At 43.2% G+C, this 22401-nt stretch overlaps 1 protein-coding gene across 4 annotated transcripts in view; it reads right to left on the bottom strand.

The window, feature by feature from the left end:
* Window positions 1-22401, bottom strand: part of ADAM22 (ADAM metallopeptidase domain 22) — a 312368-nt gene that overhangs the window by 26461 nt on the left and 263506 nt on the right. For 2 of the 4 annotated variants that reach the window (XM_073677446.1, XM_073677443.1), the window contains exons 24-29: window positions 21100-21205; window positions 20761-20851; window positions 16981-16998; window positions 11485-11679; window positions 7809-7909; window positions 1965-2031 (exon numbers count right to left, since the gene is read on the bottom strand). In XM_073677446.1, coding sequence (XP_073533547.1) covers window positions 1965-2031; window positions 7809-7909; window positions 11485-11679; window positions 16981-16998; window positions 20761-20851; window positions 21100-21205 — 578 coding nt within the window. The remainder of the gene's footprint in view (window positions 1-1964; window positions 2032-7808; window positions 7910-11484; window positions 11680-16980; window positions 16999-20760; window positions 20852-21099; window positions 21206-22401) is intronic. The other 2 variants (XM_073677444.1, XM_073677445.1) reach the window with 2 other exon arrangements.

Below are 22401 nucleotides of genomic sequence, written 5' to 3'. Positions count from 1 at the left end.
CTGTGCTGGGGCGGTGGGGGGAGAGGCGGGGTGTCGGCACTGGCACCAGGCCTCACGAGCTCCATAGAGGCTGCGTGGTCTGGCGACATTGGTGGTATGCCACTATATTGGTCATACTAACCCGCAAAATAATTTATACTGCCATAATTTAGCTAGTAATTTAGCAACTTTTCTCCTAGCTTCAGCAAAATGGGTATAGCTAGGCTTACACGGGGGGTGGCAAAATTCATGAGGACCAGTGGAGTTCGCTACTCTACAAATCTTAACTCTAGCAGGGGCTAGAGAAGGATTTTTGTTGAGGCTCACACAGAGGTGTATGACAGTCGTCCGAAGCTCTTGATTCATGACCTAGCTTTACAAGCTAATATCTCCACAACGGAGAGGAGGAATTAAAAAATAAAAAAAACTACATTTTACTCAGCTCTACAGCCACTATTCCTAGATGTGGTCAGTTTAACATGCTCAAACTGGTGAAAAGTCCCCTTTAAAAGCTTGAACATCAATTATATTCACTGCTACCCAATATTCTTATACTAGTGACTTCTTATATGATAAGACAATACTCCAGGTCACACTACATACAGAGACTGTGTAGCTTTCTGAATGATGTTATATTAGAATTTACTATTTTAGCAGCCTGGAATGTCCCGAACAATTAAAAGAATACCAGATATTTAGCATTCAGTATTTTCGCAGGGAAGAATAAGCAGGAAGGATCCCATATGAGAGACAAGAACATGGAAATAAGATTCTGTGACCGTTGAGCTCGAAAACTGCCAGCAAACTGAGGGCAGCCATTTACAGCAACTTATCTTCTGCTTGCAGATAGACTACAACAAGTTGCTTGCAATATGAGTTTTGATGGCTTGACCCTGCTGCACTATTGCATTGCCTTTATTGATGAAGCTAATATCAATCTTTAAATACAATGTAACACCATCTCTGCTAATTATTTCTTAATATATCTTTACATCGCTCCTGGTTTTGTTATATAACGCTCCAAATCCACTTGATGCCTGCAGCCACCACTAGGGGGAGTTTACTTCCAACTATGTATATATAACAGTATACAGTAAGCTCCTACGCTCCCTCTAGTGGTGGTTGCAGGTATCAAGAATTTTATCTTTTAACTCTATGTCTATGCAGGAGATTTGCAGCTCTGTATTAGAAAATAAAGTTGTGACACGTATAAAAATATAAAAGGAAATTATAATTTTAATCATATTTAGATTAAAAAAAACAGTGTTCAGAGGAGGATATTTGCTCTAAAGCCTTAACATTACACCCATGGTAGTGAACATCTACAGAGCAGACTAACGAGTAAATTACTACTGATAATAACATATAAACTTTTATTTTCTAATATTTTCTCATTATTACATGGACCATTAGTAAATGAACTGCATGCATGGAGAGAAATAAAACAAATTATTTTCCTTTGGTCCACTAGCTTTTTGAATATTTCCCAGGAATGATGAATTTAGGACTTGCAGGATACTATGTGATTTGTAGGTCTGAAATGGCTGAAGAGCCACAGGTTTTCCTACCAATCCTTAATGAAAATGTCCATCTTTTAACACAATGTTGTTTTTCATTTTCAACATTATTAATTTTAATTACATTTATTGCTGTATGGATGAACGTAGTGTTAGATGGAAGCTTTCTGGTTGCATTCAGCCACCACTAGGGGGAGCTTATTGTACACTTTTATTATTGAGTTTAAAGCCTACATTGTATACAGTAAGCTCCCCCTAGTGGTGGATATAGGCAAGAAGGATTTTATCATTTATCTCTATATCTATATAGGGGACTTGGAGCTCTGTATCAGAAAAACAGGACTCCAACCGCTATGAAAATTAGATTAGATAAAAATAATATATAAAAACAAAATAGTGTTCAATGATGGACATTCCCCTAAAGCCGTATATAGTCTCCAAGGGCTGAAGAATACAGGCTATACTCACTCAGTGGAATTTGATCGTGGTCTGAATCTCTTTCCTCGTAGTTTTTTCCTGCTGCTGCTTATGTTACCTGTAAGATATTAAAACACAGTATCTTTTTGTATGAATCATAATATATAATTATTAAAGGGGTTGTCCAGGACTTTGATAATAGTGGCCCATACTTATAATAGGTAATCAGTACCAGACCGGTGGATGTCCAACACCTGTAACCATCAGCAGGTCCCTCAGAGGTGGGAATAAACTGTACAGAGCTGCAACGTCCCAGCTCTGTACACTGGGTAGTCGCCGTTTTAGGGTAGTTTCCATTGAAGTGAGTTTGATTAATATCAGCCATTAATATCAAAGGCCTGGATAACCCCTTTAAAAATATAAGCAAATTGACATTCTCAGATAAAGCGAGGGGCCAGATATTATACACCAGGGGGATAAGGCCGGATGTTATACACCGGGGGTATGGGGCCAGATGTAAGGCTGTGTGCCCACGTAGCATTTTTCAAGCGTATATGCTGCGGAATTTCCGCAGCGTAAACGCTTGAAAAACGCATGTATATCCGCACCCCATGTTCCCCAATGGGATTCCGCAAGTTCTATGCACATGCTGCGGATTTTTCCGCAGCGTTTATGCCGCGTTCAAAAATCCGCAGCATGTCATTTAATTTTGCGTTTCCGCAAGCGGAATTGCCTTTGTCCAATGCATAAAAACGCAAGGCAATTCCGCATGTGGAAAACGCGTGATAAACGCGCGAAAAATGCGCGATAAACGCGTGCGGAATTCCGGGAGAGGACTTGCATTTATGCAGCAGAAATTTTCTGCTTCATAAATGCAACGTGGGCACATAGCCTTATACACCGGGGGTATGGGGCCAGATGTTATACACCGGGGGTATGGGGCGAGATGTTATACACTGGGAGGATGGGGCCAGATGTTATACACTGGCGGGATGGGGCCAGATGTTATACACCGTGGATATCGGGCCAGATGTTTTATACGGGGGGGGGATCAGGCCGGATGTTATACACCAGGGGAATGGGGCCAGATGTTATACACCGTGGGTATCAGGCCAGATGTTTTACACCGGGGGGTATGGGGCCAGATGTTATACACCGGGGGAGGATGGGAATGGATGTTATACACAGGGGGGGATGGAGCTGGATGTTATACACTGGTGGGGGGATGGGGATGGATGTTCTACACCAGGGGGATGGAGCCGGATGCTATACACTGGGGGGATGGGGCCGGATGTTATACATTGGGGACGAGGGGCTGGATGTTATACACTGGGGGGAATGGGGATGGATGTTATACACTGGGGAACAAGGGGCCAGATTTTATACATAGGGGAGATGGGGCTGGATGTTATATACCAGGAAACAAGGGGCCAGATTTTATGAACTGAAGGAATGGGGCCAGATGTTATACACTGGGCGATGGGTCCGGATGTTATACACTGGGGGGATGGGGCCGGATGTTATACACTGGAGTGATGGGGCCAGATGTTATACACCGGGGAGGATGGGGCCGGATGTTATACGCTGGGGGATGGGGCCGGATGTTTTACACCAGGGGAATGGGGTCGGGTGTTATACACCAAGGGAATGGGGCCGGATGTTATTCACTGGGGGATGGGGCCGGATGTTATACACTGGGGGATGGGGCCGGATGTTATACACCAAGGGAATGGGGCCGGATGTTATACACTGGGGGATGGGGCCGGATGTTATACACTGGGGGATGGGGCCGGATGTTATACACTTAAGGAAATGGAACTGAATGAGAAACCTGAATTCATTAAGATGACTTTTGTCCTTATAGTGCATATATTTGAGGTATATATACAGTACTATGCAACAGTTTTAGGCAAGTGTAGAAAAATGCAGAAAAATAAGAGTGGTTTCAAAACTATCATAGAATCCTAGAATGTTAGAGTTGGAAGGGACCTCCAGGGTCATCGTGTCCAGCCCCCTGCTCAATGCAGGATTCACTAAACCATCTCAGAAAGATTTCTGTCCAGCCTCTGCTTGAAGACTTCCATTGAAGGAGAACTCGCCTCCTCTCGTGGCCGCCTGTTCCACTCATTGATCACCCTCACTGTCAAAAAGTGTTTTCTAATATCTAATCTGTATCTTCTCCTATTCAGTTTCATCCCATTGCTTCTAGTCTTTCTTTCTGCAAATGAGAATAAAGCTGATCCCTCTACACTGTGACAGCCCTTCAGATATTTGTAGACAGCTATTAAGTGTAACATCTCTGGCGGCGTGCTGGCATGGCTTACCACCTCCCACCATGCAAGACCGCTATCTTACCTATCAGTCCAGTCTGCACACTTTGCTCCAGTACCTGCTGTGTGCATGTCTCTTGTCTGATTGCTTAGGGCAGCGGCGCGGTTGCTGCCTGTTTCTTATAGTTACTGTGTGCACAGCCCTAATGCGTCCCCAGCCTATTGCTGTGAGTCACTGGATACTAAACCCCCTCCACCCAGTAGGAGGGGCCTGAGAAACACTTTCATTCAGTGTGTGCTGTGCAACTGAGTTGCCAGGTCCTGTCCTGTATCTTGTCTGTTTCTGCCACCCTGGGGGCTGTATACCCAGGCCTGTTACCTGTATCTGTGACTTCTAGTCTGTTCCGCCACCCTGGGGGCTGAGTTCCCAGGCTCGTTCCTGTATCTTGTTCCTGGTTCAGTTCCTGTCTGAACAGTGTCCTAGCCCGTTACTTGTTTGTCTCTATGTCCGCATCTCCCTTTTCCTGCAGTGTCTGAACCTGCACCTAACTCCAACTCGTCTCTGTACTTCTGTTTGTGAGTTTAGTGTCCACTCACTACTTCATTGTAAGTACCTTGTGTGTATTTGCTCTGCTCTGCTTGTTTTCCGCATCTGCGGGTTTTGCTCTGCTCTGCTTGTGTATAGCACCTGCAGGTTTTGCTCTGCTCTGCTTGTCTACGGCACCTGCGGGTTTTGCTCTGGTCTGCTTGTTTAAGGCACCTGCGGGTTTTACTCTGCTTTGCTTGTCTACTGCACCTGCGGGTTTTGCTCTGCTCTGCTTGTCTACCGCACCTGCAGGTTTTGCTCTGCTTGTCTACCGCACCTGCGGCTTTTGCTCTGCTCTGCTTGTCTACCACACCTGCAGCTTTTGCTCTGCTCTACTTGTCTACCGCACCTGCGGCTTTTGCTATGCTCTGCTTGTCTACCGCACCTGCGGCTTTTGCTCTGCTCTGCTTGTCTATCGCACCTGCGGGTTTTGCTCTGCTCTGCTTGTCTACCGCACCTGCGGCTTTTGCTCTGCTCTGCTTGTCTACTGCACCTGTGGGTTTTGCTCTGCTCTGCTTGTCTACCGCACCTGTGGGTTTTGCTCTGCTAGTCTTCCGCACCTGAGGGTTTTGCTCTGCTCTGCTTGTTTACCGCACCTATGGGTTTTGCTCTGCTCTGCTTGTTTACCGCACCTGCGCGTTTTACTCTGCTTTGCATTTCTAACGCACCTGCGGGTTTTGCTCTGCTCTGCTTGTCTACCGCATCTGCGGGTTTTGCTCTGCTCTGCTTGTCTACCGCACCTGCGGCTTTTGCTCTGCTCTGCTTGTCTACCGCACCAGCGGCTTTTGCTCTGCTTGTCTACCGTACCTGCGGCTTTTGCTCTGCTTGTCTACCGTACCTGCGGCTTTTGCCCTGCTCTGCTTGTCTACTGCACCTGCGGCTTTTGCTCTGCTCTGCTTGTCTACCGCACCTGCTGATTTTGCTCTGCTCTGCTTGTCTACCGCACCTGCGGGTTTTGCTCTGCTCTGCTTGTCTACCGCACCTGCGGCTTTTGCTCTGCTTGTCTACCGCTTTGCTCTGCTCTGTTAGTCTACCGCACCTGCGGGTTTTGCTCTGCTCTGCTTGTCTACCGCACCTGCGGGTTTTGTTCTGCTCTGCTTGTCTACCATACCTGTGGGTTTTGCTCTGCTCTGCTTGTCTACCGCACCTGCGGGTTTTGCTCTGCTTGTCTACCGCACCTGCGGGTTTTGCTCTGCTCTGTTTGTCTTCTGCACCTGCGGGTTTTGCTCTGCTTGTCTACCGCACCTGCGGGTTTTGCTCTGCTTTGCTTGTCTACCGCACCTGCGGGTTTTGCTCTGCTCTGCTTGTCTACCACATCTGTGGCTTTTGCTCTGCTTGTCTACCGCACCTGCGGGTTTTGCTTTTCTCTGCTTGTCTACCGCACCTGCGGCTTTTGCTCTGCTCTGCTTGTCTACCGCACCTGCGGGTTTTGCCCTGCTCTGCTTGTCTACCGCACCTGCGGCTTTTGCTCTGCTCTGCTTGTCTACCGCACCTGCGGCTTTTGCTCTGCTTGTCTACCGCACCTGCGGGTTTTGCTCTGCTCTGCTTGTCTACCGCACCTGCGGGTTTTGCTCTGCTCTGCTTGTCTACCGCACCTGCGAGTTTTGCTCTGCTCTGCTTGTCTACAGCACCTGCGGGTTTTGCTCTGCTCAGCTTGTCTACCGCACCTGCTGGTTTTACTCTGCTCTGCTTGTCTAACGCACCTGCGGGTTTTGCTCTGCTCTGCTTGTCTACCGCACCTGCGGGTTTTGCTCTCCTCTGCTTGTCTACCGCACCTGCAGCTCTGTTCCTGTATCCCAGTCTGTACTGGTCCCTATCCAGCCTGCGTTCCTATCTGCCAGTAGCCACCTGTCTGCTTGCCAGCCGTGCCTGCCAGTACCCACCTGTCTACATACCAGCCGTGCCTGCCAATACCCACCTGTCTGCATACTAGCCGTGCCTGCCAGTACCCACCTGTCCGTATGCCAGCCTAACCTGCCTGTTCCTGCATTCCCCAGTGTGGGTCAACAGCTGTGACCGGGGTCTGACCTGGAGTAGCACCTGGTCCCTCTGCTCGGTTCCTCCCTGGTTCACAGAGTCGACTGAGCCGCCGTGCGGCCTTGGTCGGACCGAGTTGATACTTAGTCACGCCCCTCCAGGCACTCCTCGGTTCATGGTCCAGTGGGATCACTAATCATGCTCACGCCAGTCAGTCCGGGAGTGTGCGTAACATTAAGTCTCCTCTCAGTCTTCTCTTTTGCAAGCTAAACATTCCCAAATCCTCTAACCGTTCCTCTAACTTATTATTTTGTGTTAACAAAATCTAAAGTGAATAAAGTAAAGAGAAATCGAAATCAAATCAATATTTGGTGTGACCGCGCTTGGCAACATCAATTCTTCTTGGTACTTGGCAGGGAGGTTATTCCAAACATCTTTGAGAACTAACCACAGATCTTCTGTGGATGAAGACTTAGAAAATCCTTCTGTCTCTTCATATAATCCAAGACAGACTCAAGGATGTTTCATCATGCAATTCAAGTCACACAAAGGGTTGTCAACCTACTTTTCAATTTTATTTTTACACAATTAGAATAAAACTCACAGACATTTCCAGATTTTATGGACTTTTAACCTGACCCTTAATATAAAACCACTTCCCCCCCACATCACACCCTCAAAATGTCCTTGAATAACAAAGGCCCAAAAATTAATTCAGACTCCTGGTGGCGGGAAAGGATAAGCACACTGATTGCACTGTGAAACTTTCTCGACTTCCCCATATACATGAATTCTTGGCTCGGCTGTGTGTTCGCGTGTTTTCAATGGGGAGAGACGAGAAACCTGTAGTGGCAGCTAATCTTCCCTGAAAACAAAGGGATTGGCAAATGGAAATTACAACGATCCGTTCCCGATCATCTGTAGGGGGAGAGTTGGGTGGCCCCCATACACATCAGATGGTCAGCAGATCCCACCAACCATGCCAAAATCTAATGTGTATGAGGGACCTAAGTAATGTAAGACTAATTGAGATCAGGAGTGTTGGAAAAATCCAAAATTTACCTTGCCAGGAGTTACTCCTTGGTCGTCCATTTTCACAAACGTCGGAGACGTGTTTAGTGTCTGGGATCCTTTCGCTCCACGAATGAGATAGACCATTAGACCTAGGAAGAGAATAGATGCAAATGAATCCTTCATCTGGTGTAAAGTGAAGATGTGGCTGTAGTGCTGGACAAACACCATGGAAGAAAGTGTCAGATTGACGATAAGAAAAAAAATATTAAATACCCCTGATGTTCTAGACATAATGGGTAGAAAAACAACTATTTACTTATGGGCATCTGTGGATCACAAGCATGGGGACTTCTATAGAGCAGTGGCATTAGTTCTATATTGGTGCTATAAACATGTATGGGGGTCCGACGGTTCACTTTACAGTTCAGAGCCGCCGGCCCACCGGGCATATGCCCGTCTTGGCAGATTACCAGTCCGGGCCTGATGGAGACTTATTATATATATCAGAACTTATATTATATATATATATATATATATATATATATATATATATATATAATATATCGGAAAAGGCACATCATGGGTCTGTTTTTTTTCAAGAATCAGCCCCACCTTTGTCCATGGGTAGCGCTTGGTATTGCTGCTCCTTTATATCTAATTGAAAGGAGCCGAGTTCATTACCAGACATAAGATTAGCAATTTTTCTGAAAAATAAAAAAGAGCCTGACACTTATTCTCCTACAGCTTTATAGTATAAAATTTCATGTGAATGTGGAAAAGGTTGATTAAAGTTAAAGGGGCACTAGAACTAGAAAAAAAATAGAAAAAACTTACCTATTTGTTAGACTCTCTGCAACCTGAGAGGGTAACAAAAACGTGGCACAGAAAAACAAGGAGCTATCTTTTACGAATCCTCTTCATCTTCACGGGGGCTTAATTAAAGGGCCAGAGTGTAAAGTGATAAAGAAGCGGCAGAAAGTTTCTGCTATAGTTGAGAAGTAAAGCTGCCTAAACTTTGTCCATTTTCTTGAAATTTCTTCTTGGACATTTAGCAAATGGCATACATACATTTATGATATATATGCTAAACCTTACTTTGTTCCATCAGGCATGTATTCACCTGTGGAAAAGGTGTGTTTAATAAAAAATGAGGGTCCGATGCAAGGTAGCCTTATTCTAATAAGGAGCTAGGACTCACTTAGGAACCCTACTGCTGTGATAAAGAATCATTCTCTCTGCGGACCCACTATGGCTGCACACCCAGGCTCCATATTGTGTTCCTATATGGTACCTTCTAGGGGTGAATACTTCTTTAAAAACCTATATAGGCAATCTTCGAGTCACGAACATCCAACTTATGTATCACTTATAGTTACAACTGTCAAGATGTTAAAAAAAAAAACGTAATATCTCATAACCTTGCTCGCTGCCCGCCGTCCGGTCCTTTTGTTTCCGCCATCTTATGCCGCTTCTCCAACCTTTTCACTATAAGCCAGGACTTCCAGCCGCGTCCAGGCCTCGGAGGTCACAGCATGCTGCAAGGTTGCGAAGTCAAGATGTGTGGAACAAAGAAGACTAGACGGCAGGCAGCGAGTAGAGAGGCGAGTGGTGAGGTATCAGGGTTTTTTTTCGCTTGTATTTTTTCCAGCTTACATACAAATTCAGGTTATGTATAAACCTACAGGGATGAGCATAACCAGGGGACGGCCTGTACTGTATGTGGGAGCAAGTCACATTTTTTTTTAACATGGATATATATGAAAAAAGAAAACTTTCTGTGCCTCGAGAATATAATTAATTTTAGGTATAAAAATATGAAAACCAAGTATATATATGAAAAACGTTATTAATGGATTGAAAAAAAAAGCCATGACTATAGGAAGTGTTGAAATTGCACTTGCACCTAGACGCTTAAGGTTGATCAGACCAAAAGGTCCCTCAAAAGGCCAGTACTATAAATAATGTGTGATTGTTGGGTCTTACTGCAGATTTTTGCAGTGCGAACACAGACCCCCATACACATTAGGTTAAAGTCATCAGATCTCAAAAATCTTCTCAGTACCGCCTGGCCATCTCATATGTATGGGGATTTGTGTATGGGGACCTATTTATGGGGACTTGTGTATGGGGACTTATTTATGGGGACTTGTGTATGGGGACTTGTGTATGGGGACCTGTGTATAGGATTTGTGTATGGGGACTTGTGTATGGGGATCGGTGTATGGGGACTTGTGTATGGGGACTTGTGTATGGGGACTTGTGTATGGGGACTTGTGTATGGGGACTTGTGTATGGGGACTTGTGCATGGAGACCTGTGTATGTGGACTTGTGTATGGAGACTTGTGTATGGGGTCTGGTATATGGGGACTTGTGTATGGGGACTTGTGTATGGGGACCTGTGTATGGGGACCTGTGTATGGGACGTGTGCATGGGGACGTGTGCATGGGGACTTAGTTTTGGGAACTTGTGTATGGGGACTTGTGTATGGGGACCTGTGTATAGGATTTGTGTATGGGGACTTGTGTATGGGGATTTGTGTATGGGGACTTGTGTATGGAGACTTGTGTATGGGGACCTGTGTATATGATTTGTGTATGGGGACTTGTGTATGGTGACTTGTGCATGGAGACCTGTGTATGTGGACTTGTGTATGTGGACTTGTGTATGGAGACTTGTGTATGGGGTCTGGTATATGGGGACTTGTGTATGGGGACTTGTGTATGGGGACCTGTGTATGGGGACCTGTGTATGGGGACCTGTGTATGGGACTTGTGCATGGGGACGTGTGCATGGGGACTTAGTTTTGGGAACTTGTGTATGGGGACCTGTGTATAGGATTTGTGTATGGGGACTTGTGTATGGGGATCTGTGTATGGGGATCTGTGTATGGGGACTTGTGTATGGGGACTTGTGTATGGGGATCTGTGTATGGGGACTTGTGTATGGGGACTTGTGTATGGGGTCTGGTGAATGGGGTCTGGTGTATGGGGACTTGTGTATGGGGACCTGTGTATGTGGACCTGTGTATGGGACTTGTGTATGGGGACGTGTGCATGGAGACTTAGTTATGGGAACTTGTGTATGGGGACTTGCAACAGAAGGATAGAGTAATTTAGATGAGTCATGGCCAAAGCTTTCTGGCAGCAGCTTTTGCCCCTTTCCATTTTAAAAACACAGAACTGCTGGTCTAAGTCGACAGTTCATGTGTAAGGGGGGGTGTGGAGAGATAGCCGAAAGTTATCTCCTGTATACTGGCACCGTTGGGTGATCTGTCCGTTTCTTGCTACATTTATAGGATGCTAGTCTCAACTCAGTTTTGTCTGTCAATCACAGTAAAGCATTGAAAGTAGAGTAGTCATTGTATCATGCAACTAGTCAAGAAAGGTAAATTTAAGATTAACAACAAATTGTTTATTTTGACTTCAAAGCAGCGAGATGATTGAGGGTAACCCTAAGATTACATCCAAGTCTGTGCAATGGGGAGCAAAAATGATTATTTCGGCCTCCCCATTTAGAGCTCTCAATGCTGTATTTCCAGACACCATCCATTAGTAAGTCTTGCTATCCGATGTGTAAAATCACCAATGGACAATTTAAAGGGACAGATCATAATTTGGACGTCATCAAATCTAAGAATTGAGCTACAGCTACTTTGAAGTCAAATTATTATGGTTTTTCCTTTATTACTATTCCACAAACAAGAAAATTAAAAGGAATCAAACCTTCTGCAAAATAATGAAATGTTCTGACTAATGGAATAATGTGGGATGGAACAGGCAGAAATCTGAAAATGCGACAGAATAGCAGACCTCTTCTTAGAACTAGATCCTGAGTTTGAGCTGACTCCGGGAGGCAAGTCGCTATAAAAGGAGTCGACATCTCCAGCCTTTTTTACATAATCTCCCTGGGGTATTTGTCTAAAGCATAATAGATATTGTAAAGTCAGAAAACAAGACAAACGCACATAGAAACGACACAGACATGAAAGCATTAGTTCAGAGGGGAAGGACAGAGAGGATAAATGGGACATGGATGTTTCACTACAGGACATCGACACGTGGCTCTCCAGGGATAGACAGCGGATATGGGCGCTCGCTAGCTGACGGATTCTTGGGTCACCTACGGACATTGACAAAGCTCAGGATGACAAACCAATATTACACCTGTATATGAAAAACTCCAACCCAAGTCTTGCACTGGATCGTCTCTCCAATTTTTCAAATTTGGGTTTCTTTCCAGCTGTTGTAACCTGATAAGAGAGTTTGCTAAGAGGCTTTGTCCTCTGCTCACCACTGTTCCCCCTACACCGCTGGAGTGTGGGAGTGTGTGAATATGTGTAACTCTATGTATGTAATGTGTATGTATTGTGTGTATGTAAGAAATACAGTGCTTTTTAAACGTACAGTGTAATGTGGGTGGTATATAGCAGTATGCATGTTATATTTTATGGGTGGAATGGACACATTTATTTAAAGGGGTTGTCCAGTGGAAACAAGTTATCACCTATCTGCATGATAGGTGATTATCGAAAAATAGTCCAAAAAATGGCACTCTGAAATAAAGCAGAATTTTTTTTTATTAAAGATTGAATTGGTTTCGGAAAAAAAAAATCGCAAGAAATTTCTAAATATATTGGAATAAAGTGACTTTTTTTTCCCCAAAAAAAAGTCATTTTATTCCATAATATTTGCAAATTTCTTGTTTGTTTTTTTTTTTTAAAACCAATTGAATCTTTAATAAAAAAAAAATTAGTTTGAGAGTGCCATTTTTTGGACTATTTTAGGATTTTTCTTACGTGCACCTCCTTATTTTCCGATTGCTGACCTTCTCTTTTCAATAATCTATTGATCGGTTGAGCGTCCTACCGCTGTGACCCTAACCGATCAACGTCATGGGGAATTTTTATCCTCATAATAGATCGGTCAGGTCGAATGCCAGAACACCACTCCATTCATTCTCCGTGGGGCTGCCGTAAAAAAGCTGAGCGCGAAATGAGTGGAGCGGCGGTCGAACAAGCGCACTACAGCAGTCGGACCCCCTCTGATCAACAAGTTATTCTTTTCACAGGACAACACATTTAAGCTCTAGGTAAGTGCATACATTGGGGATGGGGTAACACAATTTTTGCTTGGCGGCATAGAAATACCTTACTTAGATATAGCTCTGGAAACAACTTGGAAAACCACCTGTGTTGGTACAAAAGCACGCGCCTATGCTGCTCGACGTGTAGTCCACGTGTTTGAGGTGGAGGGGCTTATTTTGCCATCTTGCCTCCTTGGGAGTTTCTTGCTCCTTTCTTCCTCAGGATCAGTGAGCTCCAACTTGTGGCTTCCAGTTGTTGGGAAACTACAAGTCGCAACATGCTCTGACAGGTATACTGGGAGTTGTAGTACTTCAACAACTGGAGAGCCATACGTCGGCGATCACTTGCTTTAGCTATATACATAGTTGATTATCGAGGGCCTCCTTCTTGGGTTGCATGCAACTCAGACACGGCTATGATACAACTACTGTCATTCAATACTTTTTCTGTGCTTTGTCAATGACCTTAATACCATGGGGGGAGATTTTTCATAATTGATGCCTTGGGGAAAATTGATATTGAAATCAGGTTTCAACTTTCATTTCCAAAGTACCTTTGATAAATGACATCCGCAATGTGATTGTTTTTTTGTTTTTTCACACCCCCTTTTAATAAATGTTTCCCATTGTATTTATACAATGAATATTTTTCAACCATTTTCACATCGATACATTATACTTCAAATGTTTACATAGAAATTTTCAGCCTGTAGTACAGATTTATATTTTTTAGCCCAACTGAATTTAATCTAATTTAGTCAAATCAAATATCTTCATTTAATCCCCATTTTTTTTTATGTTTTTAGGCAAAAAAATGTTAATGAATTTTTTCTACATACTTAAAGGGGTATTTCCATCTCCAAGATCCCATCCCAATATGTAGTAGGTGTAGTAATAATAATAATAATATTACCAAATACCTTCAATTAGAAATGTAGTATAGTTCTTCTGATAAGCTATGTCGCTTACCTCATGTGCAGGGCATTGCAGTAGCTTAGGTATCCATGGTTACGACCACTAACAACTAACTAACTGTCACTATATGAGTGGTAATAGCCATAGATACCTAAGCTACTGCAATGCCCTGCACATGGGGTAAGCGACATAGCTTATCAGAAGAACTATACTACATTTCTAATTGAAGGTATTTGGTAATATTATTATTATTATTACACCTACTACATACTGGGATAGGATCCTGGAGATAGGAATACCCCTTTAATTGAAATAATGCTGAAAGCAATGCTGTATTTTTAAACAAAGCAGCTCTGATATATATTTCTACATATTTATGAAAACGTTTAATTTGTCCACTGAATGCTGAATATGACATAATGAGCTCATCCAAAGTGCTCTTCAGGCCTGATTCTCACATTACATAATTGTTTGGAAATTGTAGTTGCAGAATCCCCAAAGAGATTCTGCAACAAACCCCTTCCGCTTCCCACATAAAAAAAATGCATGCATTATCTGTTGCAAAAATGCCGCCTCCATTCATTGCAATGCAACAAGTGAAATCAGTGGCTCTATCAACACCAAAGTCTGCTAAGACATCGGCATGCAACACATGCGGATTTTGTAGAAAAACTTGATGCATGTAATATTTCCTTCATGTGTTAGCCTTAAAGGGAACCTGTCAGCAAGAGGTCACAAATATATGCAGCAATATGCAAACATACGCAAATCAGTCTGTAAGTGCACTAGGGGTGTCAATGCACTTGGATGGCTGCTTCCAAGTGCATTGACACACCCCAGTGCACCTAAATATTGATTTTCAATGGCTTCTATGCTATATATCTCATGACTGGCACATCAGATCTCTACAACAGTAAAGTATTATTTTTTTTCAGGTGAAAAGCACTTACACAGCCCTACCACTGCATCCGTATGTAAAAATCTGCAGACAGGTTCCCTTTAATGTGTTCATGCTATTCAAGTGCACTTTCCTACATATTCTTAAATTCTCTGTAAATAAAACAGACCTTATCTATTCTATAAAAAGAGGGAAGAATGTTCACCTGTCAGGCATCCAAAATGAGAAAGTGTTTCCCTAATCGATTGAACTTCCATTGTTACCAAAAACAAAAAGTCCCTATTCTTGGCCAGAGAGATATGCGCTCCAGAGATGACCATGGAGATCCACCAAATCCCATTCCTCCAAGAGTGGGACATATATCCATCGTACACTATATGGACTAAAGTATTGGCACGCACCTCTTTATTTATCATTGAATTTATATTTTTCATTCAGTCACTTTGCTACAGATGTGGAAAATCCAGCCCCTCTGGTGTATAACATCCAGGCATCTGCATGCAACCTTACATCACCAAGCGCAATGCTGAGCTTCGGATGAAGTAGTGTAAAGCCGCCAGCACTGAAATCTGGAGGAAACGTATTCTGTGCAGTGACGGATTGCACTTCTCTATCTGGAGGAGTCTGGGTTTGATGTTTCCAGGAGAACGTTACCCCCTGACTGCATTGTGCTGTACAGTTTGGTTGAGGAAGGATAATGCTATGGGGGTGTTTTTCAGGGATCGGCCCCTTAGTTCCAGTGAACGAAAATCTTAAAGGGGTTATCCACTACTTTTACAGTGATGCCCTATCCGTAGGATAGGGCATCAATGTATGATCGGCCAGGGTCCCGCATGCGGCACCCCCGCCGATCAGCTGCTATCAGTGCCGGGGGCGGCCGCCGGCCGGAAGTGCTCACCTGCGGGGCTCCTCTGTCAAGTGGTAGTGGCCACCACGGTGTACTGCACATCCGCCTCCTATTCAATTGAATGGGAGGCGGATGTGCAGTACACCGCAGCGGCCACTACCACTTGACGGCGGAGCCCTGTAAGTGAGCACTTCCGGCCGGCAGCCGCCGCCGCCGGCACCGATGACAGCTGATCGGCGGGGATGCCGCATGCGGGACCCTGGCCGATCATACATTGATGCCCTATCCTACGGATAGGGCATCACTGTAAAAGTAGTGGACAACTTCTTTAATTCTTCAGCACAAGACATTGTGGACAATTGTTGCTTCCAGCTTTATGGGAACAGTTTGGGGAAGTCTCTTTTCTGTTCCCCATGACTCTGCTCAGTGCACAAAGTCCATACAGACATTAGTGGGAAAGTTTGGTGGAAGAACATGACAGAGCCCCGACCTGAACCCCATCCAACACCTTTGGGATGAACTAGAAAGAGATTGTGAGCCCGACCTCTCTCCAACATCAGGGTCTGACCTCACAAATGCTCTTCTGGATGAAGGGTCAAATATTCCCACAGACTCCTCCAAAATCCTTCCCCAAAAAGCAGGAGCTGTTATATCTGCAATGGGGCAGACTCCATATTAACGTCTATGGATGTAGAATAACAGCTCTAATAGCTTGTAATGTGGAGGGGGCACATACTTATGTCCATGTAGTGTATTTCAGCTTCCTTGACCTCCTTGAGTTTACTAGGAAAATAATAACTCGGGTCTAAACCAAATTTTTGGGTATTTAGGGAAGATAGGATAGGTTGATGAATGGCAGAGTGGGCACCGGATGTTTAGCCTCTGGACCGGGGCAGTGAGTTTGCTTCAATAAGTGGAGAAATGTACCTTCAGCTCGGGACACATCTCCTGATAGCATCTCATAGTAATACACAAAGCACACTGAGACAATGTCTAACCAAGAACGCTGCTATCCAGCGGCTGCGGCTTCTTCTTACAGACAAACATGGAAACGGAAAAATGAGATCTGTGACTATAAACTGATCCGGTCTAAGCATGAAGCAAAGCCGGGTTTGACATGTAGGGTGTGTGAGTTAGTGCAGACAGTTTGCATGCAGCTGTGTGATATCTGACAATCTCAGCTCTGCTACATCGGCATGTAGTGAAGCGGGACCGCGGCACGGCTACAGCGCCGCAGCGTGTCGTCTGATTTTATGATAAAAGCTACTACGATCTGAGAAGCAAAATCTGTCTAACATTAAACCAATGCTTGAAGACTTCTTACGGGATCACCAGTCATTCCTTTACCGAGCAGACATTAGGTGCCCATCGGCCATGAAAAAGAATATGGGACATATAAATGGTATTTATGAAAAAAGAAGACAGTAAACTAGTGAAAGTGATGAAATGTGGCATAATGCACGGGCAAACACTTACCTTTCTCTCCGATAGTTTCTTTTTCATGTCAAAGAAAAAACAAATCATTACTTAAGCATAGTGAATAATTGGTGAAAGAAACTAAAAAAATGAGTACAATTTTCAAAAAATTATATTACAGGGATTTTTCGGTTTCAGAAAAAAAAAACAACTGTCCTTTACTTACCCTCCTCAGGTCCAGCAGTGAGTCTCCGCCGCTGCTCCTGGTCTCTGTTGTCTGCAGCTCTGACATCACGCTAACAGCACTGCAGGCATTGGCTCTACGCAAGTAGATGTATGAGCTGCTGAGCTCAGTGATTGGCTGCAATGCTGTTGATGCGATGACAGCGCTGCAGACAATAACAGACACCGGGAGCAACAGCGAAGACTCAACGCTGAACCCGGGGAGGATGAGTCAAGCACAGTTTTTTTTTTAAAACAAACTGCAGCCGGAGTACAGTAGGGAAAGAGAATCTGTAATTTGGATTTTCCTACCTCATCTGAGAGCAGCACGATGAAGGGGCAGAGTCACTGATTCCTGTGATGTGTCACTTACTTTACTGGATGTTGCAGTTTTGATTAAAAATAGTTTTCTCTGGTGTGGATCTAGCAGTTCTCTGAATGCTGAGCTCTGTATAACCCCGCCCACCTCACTGATTGGCAGCTTTCTTCCAATCAGTGGCGGCAATCAGAGTTGGAGGCGTGGTTGAACTACCTGACAGCAGGCCAAGTAGTTCGCTAGTGATAATCTCCTGCTGATAAAACAATGATTTTATAAAAACAACAGCAAGCAGCCCAGTATGCTGCTCTCAGATTAGGTAGCAAAAACCTGATGATAGATTCCATTTAATAGAGGGTGTCTCGCCATTCAGGACCCACAGAGTGGCTACAAGTAGAGTCATTTGGTACAGAAAGATTTATACACATGGCCTTTCTCTTAACCAGATGCTAATAAGAGAACACTAAGGCTATGTTCACACATCATGGTTTTTTCAGTGTCAATTTTCTGCAGCAATACCTGATCTCTTGCCAGGAGGTTGTTCAGGATTTTTGTTGCTGTTTTCATGCTTTTCTTTGGTGCGTTTTTGGTGCGATTTTTCCAGCGTTTTTTTCACTGTCCTTTTGTCTCTGATATGTATGTACATAAAGTTCAGTGAAAAAAAAAAATCTCATTCTGGTTTATGCATAAAAAAACACTGAAAAAATGCTGAAAACTTGACTCTATTTTTGGTGCATTTTTTCAGTGTTTTTTTTTCCACCACCCATTACTTCCAATGGGGTGAAAAAAACATGCAAAGCACAAAATGCTGAACAAAGAAGAACCATGATGTGTGCATGAGATTTCTGGAATCTCATAGACTTTGCTGGTGCTGCAAAACACAGCTAAAAATTTGCATTAAAAAACGCACCAAAAAAAAGCTGAAAAAAACACGATGTGTGAACAAAGTCTAAACCTAATCGGTAAATGAAAGAAGAAGTATAACTGCTCTCACTTTCTGTTACTCTGCTGAATTTTCAGCCAACAGTCTTGTAAAAAAGAACTGCAGAAAACAAAAGGGTTAAACTTCTGCTAATTAGTTCCATTCTAGGCCGCTGATTGGCTAAGACTCTACCCCCCCCCCCCAACCTTTGGTTCAGTGATTTTTATTTTTGCCAGAGGGGGGAGGATCCAGGACATGTCTGAGCTCCTGTGATACACAGAAGATCTCATTAAATATTTAGTAGTTTTAATTATAATATCAGAGAAAACAGAATCAAAGATAATCACTGTGGAATCGCTGGGATCATTTTACATTTTTTTGTGCATTTCTTGTATTTAATGTTCCATTAAAGAGAATTTTTCAGCAGGATTTCATCACCCAACCTATTTATTTCTGCATGTAGCACCTTCAAGGACAAGCCCAGACATATCTTCACATGACCATTCCTGTTACTGAGAAATCAGAGTGTGAATTGATATTAAATGAGGCTAAAGGACTATAGTAGGTCTGAAACCTCTGTCACTCCAGCTCTATTCCTGCCCAGCGCTGCCTCCTCCAGCTTCACTGACAGCCTCTATGCTGCGTGACTTCAGGTAAAGGATCCATCAGTCTAATAGAAAATAGGGAATAGAGCTGGAGTGACAGATGCTTCAGATCTACTGTAGCTTTTCAGTCTAATTTGCATATTAATTCAATCACTGATTTATCAGTAATGGAGGAACAGACTGGCCATGTAAAGGTATTTCTGGACTTGTCGTTAAAAGACCTACATGCTGATATAGATAGCTTAGGGGGTGAAATCCTTCTAACAGATTCCCATGAAAGTGTTACTGAGAAATCAGTGTTTGAATTGATATGTAAATAAGTTAAAGGACTATAGTAGATCTGAAGCCTCTGTCACTCCAGCTCTATTCCTCAACCAGCACCGCCTCCTGCTTGACTGACAGCCTCTATGCTGCGTGACTTCAGATAAAGGATCTATCAGTCTAATAGAGAATAGGGAATAGAGCTGGAGTGACAGAGGCTTCAGATCTACTATAGCTCTTCAGTCTAATTTACATATTAATTCAATCACTGATTTATCAGTAAAGGAGGAACGGACTGGCCATGTAAAGGTATTTCTGGACTTGTCGTTAACATACCTACATGCGGATATAGATAACTTAGGAGGTGAAATCCTGCTGACAAATTTCCTTTAAAGTGTAATTAAACTTTTATTTTATTTTTTAATGATTTTGTCCACCATGGAAAGTTATCAAACTTTGCAAATCACTTTATTAGGGGATTTGTCTTGATTCCCGTAAAAAAAAAAAATAAATAATGTAAGTGGCTTCCAAACTCTGCTTTTCCCCAGTCTGTTTTCCTGCCTCAGCTGCATAGATATCAGCATGTACTCATTTGGAGTACAGATGATGGCAGTGATGTGTCACACTAACTCTGGGGATAAGCAGCTGCTGGAGATTCTTCTGTTGAACCCAACACTCAGAGGAGGAGACAGGTGCTGACCCATCACTGCCATCATCTGTACTCCCAATGAGTAGGCTCTGATCAATGCAGCTGAAGGCAGGGAAATAGACTGGGGGAAAGTTGAGTTATTGAAGCCGCTTATATGAATATTTTTTACAATAGTGAAGACAAATTCACTAATAAAGTGATTTGCAAAGTTACATAACTTTCCATGCTGGACAAAATGATACAAAAAAAGAAAGTTTAATTACATTTTAATAACAATCTAAATAAGAGCATAACTTCGCATAATAGGAAGATGCATGGCTATACAGATGAGTTTGGTTTCACAATAATTTTTTTGCAGGCAAGTTTCCCAGATAGGCAAATGTCTGATTAACATTAAGATAGGCAAAGACATAAGAGACCTGTTGATCCCATGAGTTTTTGCAAGTTCTACAGACAATCTTAATACATAGATAGTAATACATGATTCAACAAGTTAAATGCTACATCACCACTAGAGGAATCCTCCTATAGATTTCAATGTATATGCAGCTGCAGTAAGCTCCCTCTAGTGGTGGCTGCAGAAAGTCAGATTTGTTCTTGCAGGAGATTTGGACCTTTGTATCAAAAAATGTAGCCCTGAATACCACAATATTATGAAACTGAACAACGCAGAATTTTGGGGCTACTTAGATTAAAAATAGTTGTTCAAAAGCACATATTCACTTTCTTTAGTATGGTCATGTAGTAGGAAGTTGAACCTCGCCTTGAAGTAAGGAAGCAATTCTTCATTTTGTTGTGCTTAGATCCAGCTTTACAATTACATATAATATTGGAAATAAACAGTACATGCAGCACTGGCACTTACTTGTAACCCCAAGCTGTTATTCCTAACACCAAGACCAACACTAGCATGGTACCAGCAATAGCTCCTATGATAATGTTTGTACTAACAACCCCTGAAAGAGAAGCATATAAAGCATCAGTCACTGCGAAGCGGAGACAGAACATGGATTGTATCGGTAATAATAATAATCTTTATTTTTTATATAGCGCTAACATATTCCGCAGCGCTTTACATACATTATCGTCGCTGTCCCCATCGGGGCTCACAATCTAGATTCCCTATCAGTATGCCTTTGGAGTATGGTGTAATAGCACAGCATAAAGTACACGTTACATAATAACAGGCACTATGCATACTGACCATCGTTAGCCTTTATTTCCTTTTTCTGTTTGTAAGGAAAATATGTGCTGCAATCATCCCCGGTGTATTCCTCATCGCAGACGCATTTCAATTCATTGCTGCAGATCTGCAAATCAAGGACATATAAGCCTTATGTTGGAATCATGAAAGAAAGAAGATACTGGTATGTGGAGTTCATAAAGTAATGGAATGAGTAAGCTCATATACTTATATCATTTGTGTATCAATTCCTTAAAGTTTTCTAGCTCTATGCTTGCAGTCAATGAATTGGAAACTTACAATGGTTATCCCACTAATAAACTGCTTTTTAAACTATTTTGTACACAAATATTTACAATTCATTATTTGTCCTTCCTCTCCCCTTCAGTGGATTGCTGGGCAGCCTGACATGACCCAAATTCTCTGTTTTCTTCCTAGAATCCCAAAACCAATTGACTGCTCTATGTTTATCTTTAGATGCCGTTTGTTCCACATCACCACCAGTCAGTTTACTTCTGCCTCTGGCAGCTGTACATAATATCCCCAGTAAATACTATAGTCAATCTCCTTTTCTCTCTGGCAGCTGTAAATATAGTCCCCAGTGATTTCACAATCTACTTCTTTCTATAGCATCTGTATATATTGTTCTCAGTAACTTCTATAGTCAGGCTCCTTCCTCCACTAGCACAGCCGTAAACATAATTCCCAGTAAGTTCCACAGCCAGTCTACTTCCCACTCTGGCAGTTGTAAGTATAGTTCCCAGTCAATCTCCTTCCTTCTCTATTGACTGCATATATTGCCCTTAGTAAGTTCCAAAGTCAATTTCCTCTCACCTCTGGCAGCTATATATATTGTCCTCAATGAGTTCCCTAGTCAGTATCCATCCCCAGTAAGTTCGCTAGTCAGTCTCCATCCTCCTCCAGCAGCTGTAATTATAGTCCCCAGTAAGTTCGCTAGTCAGTCTCCATCCTCCCCCAGCAGCTGCAATTATAGTTCCCAGTAAGTTCTCTAGTCAGTCTCCATCCTCCTCCAGCAGCTGTAATTATAGTCCCCAGTAAGTTCCCTAGTCAGTCTCCATCCTCCCCCAGCAGCTGCAATTATAGTTCCCAGTAAGTTCTCTAGTCAGTCTCCATCCTCCTCCAGCAGCTGTAATTATAGTCCCCAGTAAGTTCCCTAGTCAGTCTCCATCCTCCTCTAGCAGCTGTAATTATAGTCCCCAGTAAGTTCCCTAGTCAGTCTCCATCCTCCTCCAGCAGCTGCAATTATAGTTCCCAGTAAGTTCTCTAGTCAGTCTCCATCCTCCTCCAGCAGCTGTAATTATA

Source organism: Phyllobates terribilis, unplaced genomic scaffold (assembly GCF_046119375.1).
Source record: "Phyllobates terribilis strain yellow unplaced genomic scaffold, ASM4611937v1 Scaffold_4__5_contigs__length_816908805, whole genome shotgun sequence".
NCBI classification, from domain to species: domain Eukaryota; kingdom Metazoa; phylum Chordata; class Amphibia; order Anura; family Dendrobatidae; genus Phyllobates; species Phyllobates terribilis.
Note: the sequence above shows the minus strand (reverse complement) of the source record. Positions and strands in the feature narration are given on the sequence as shown.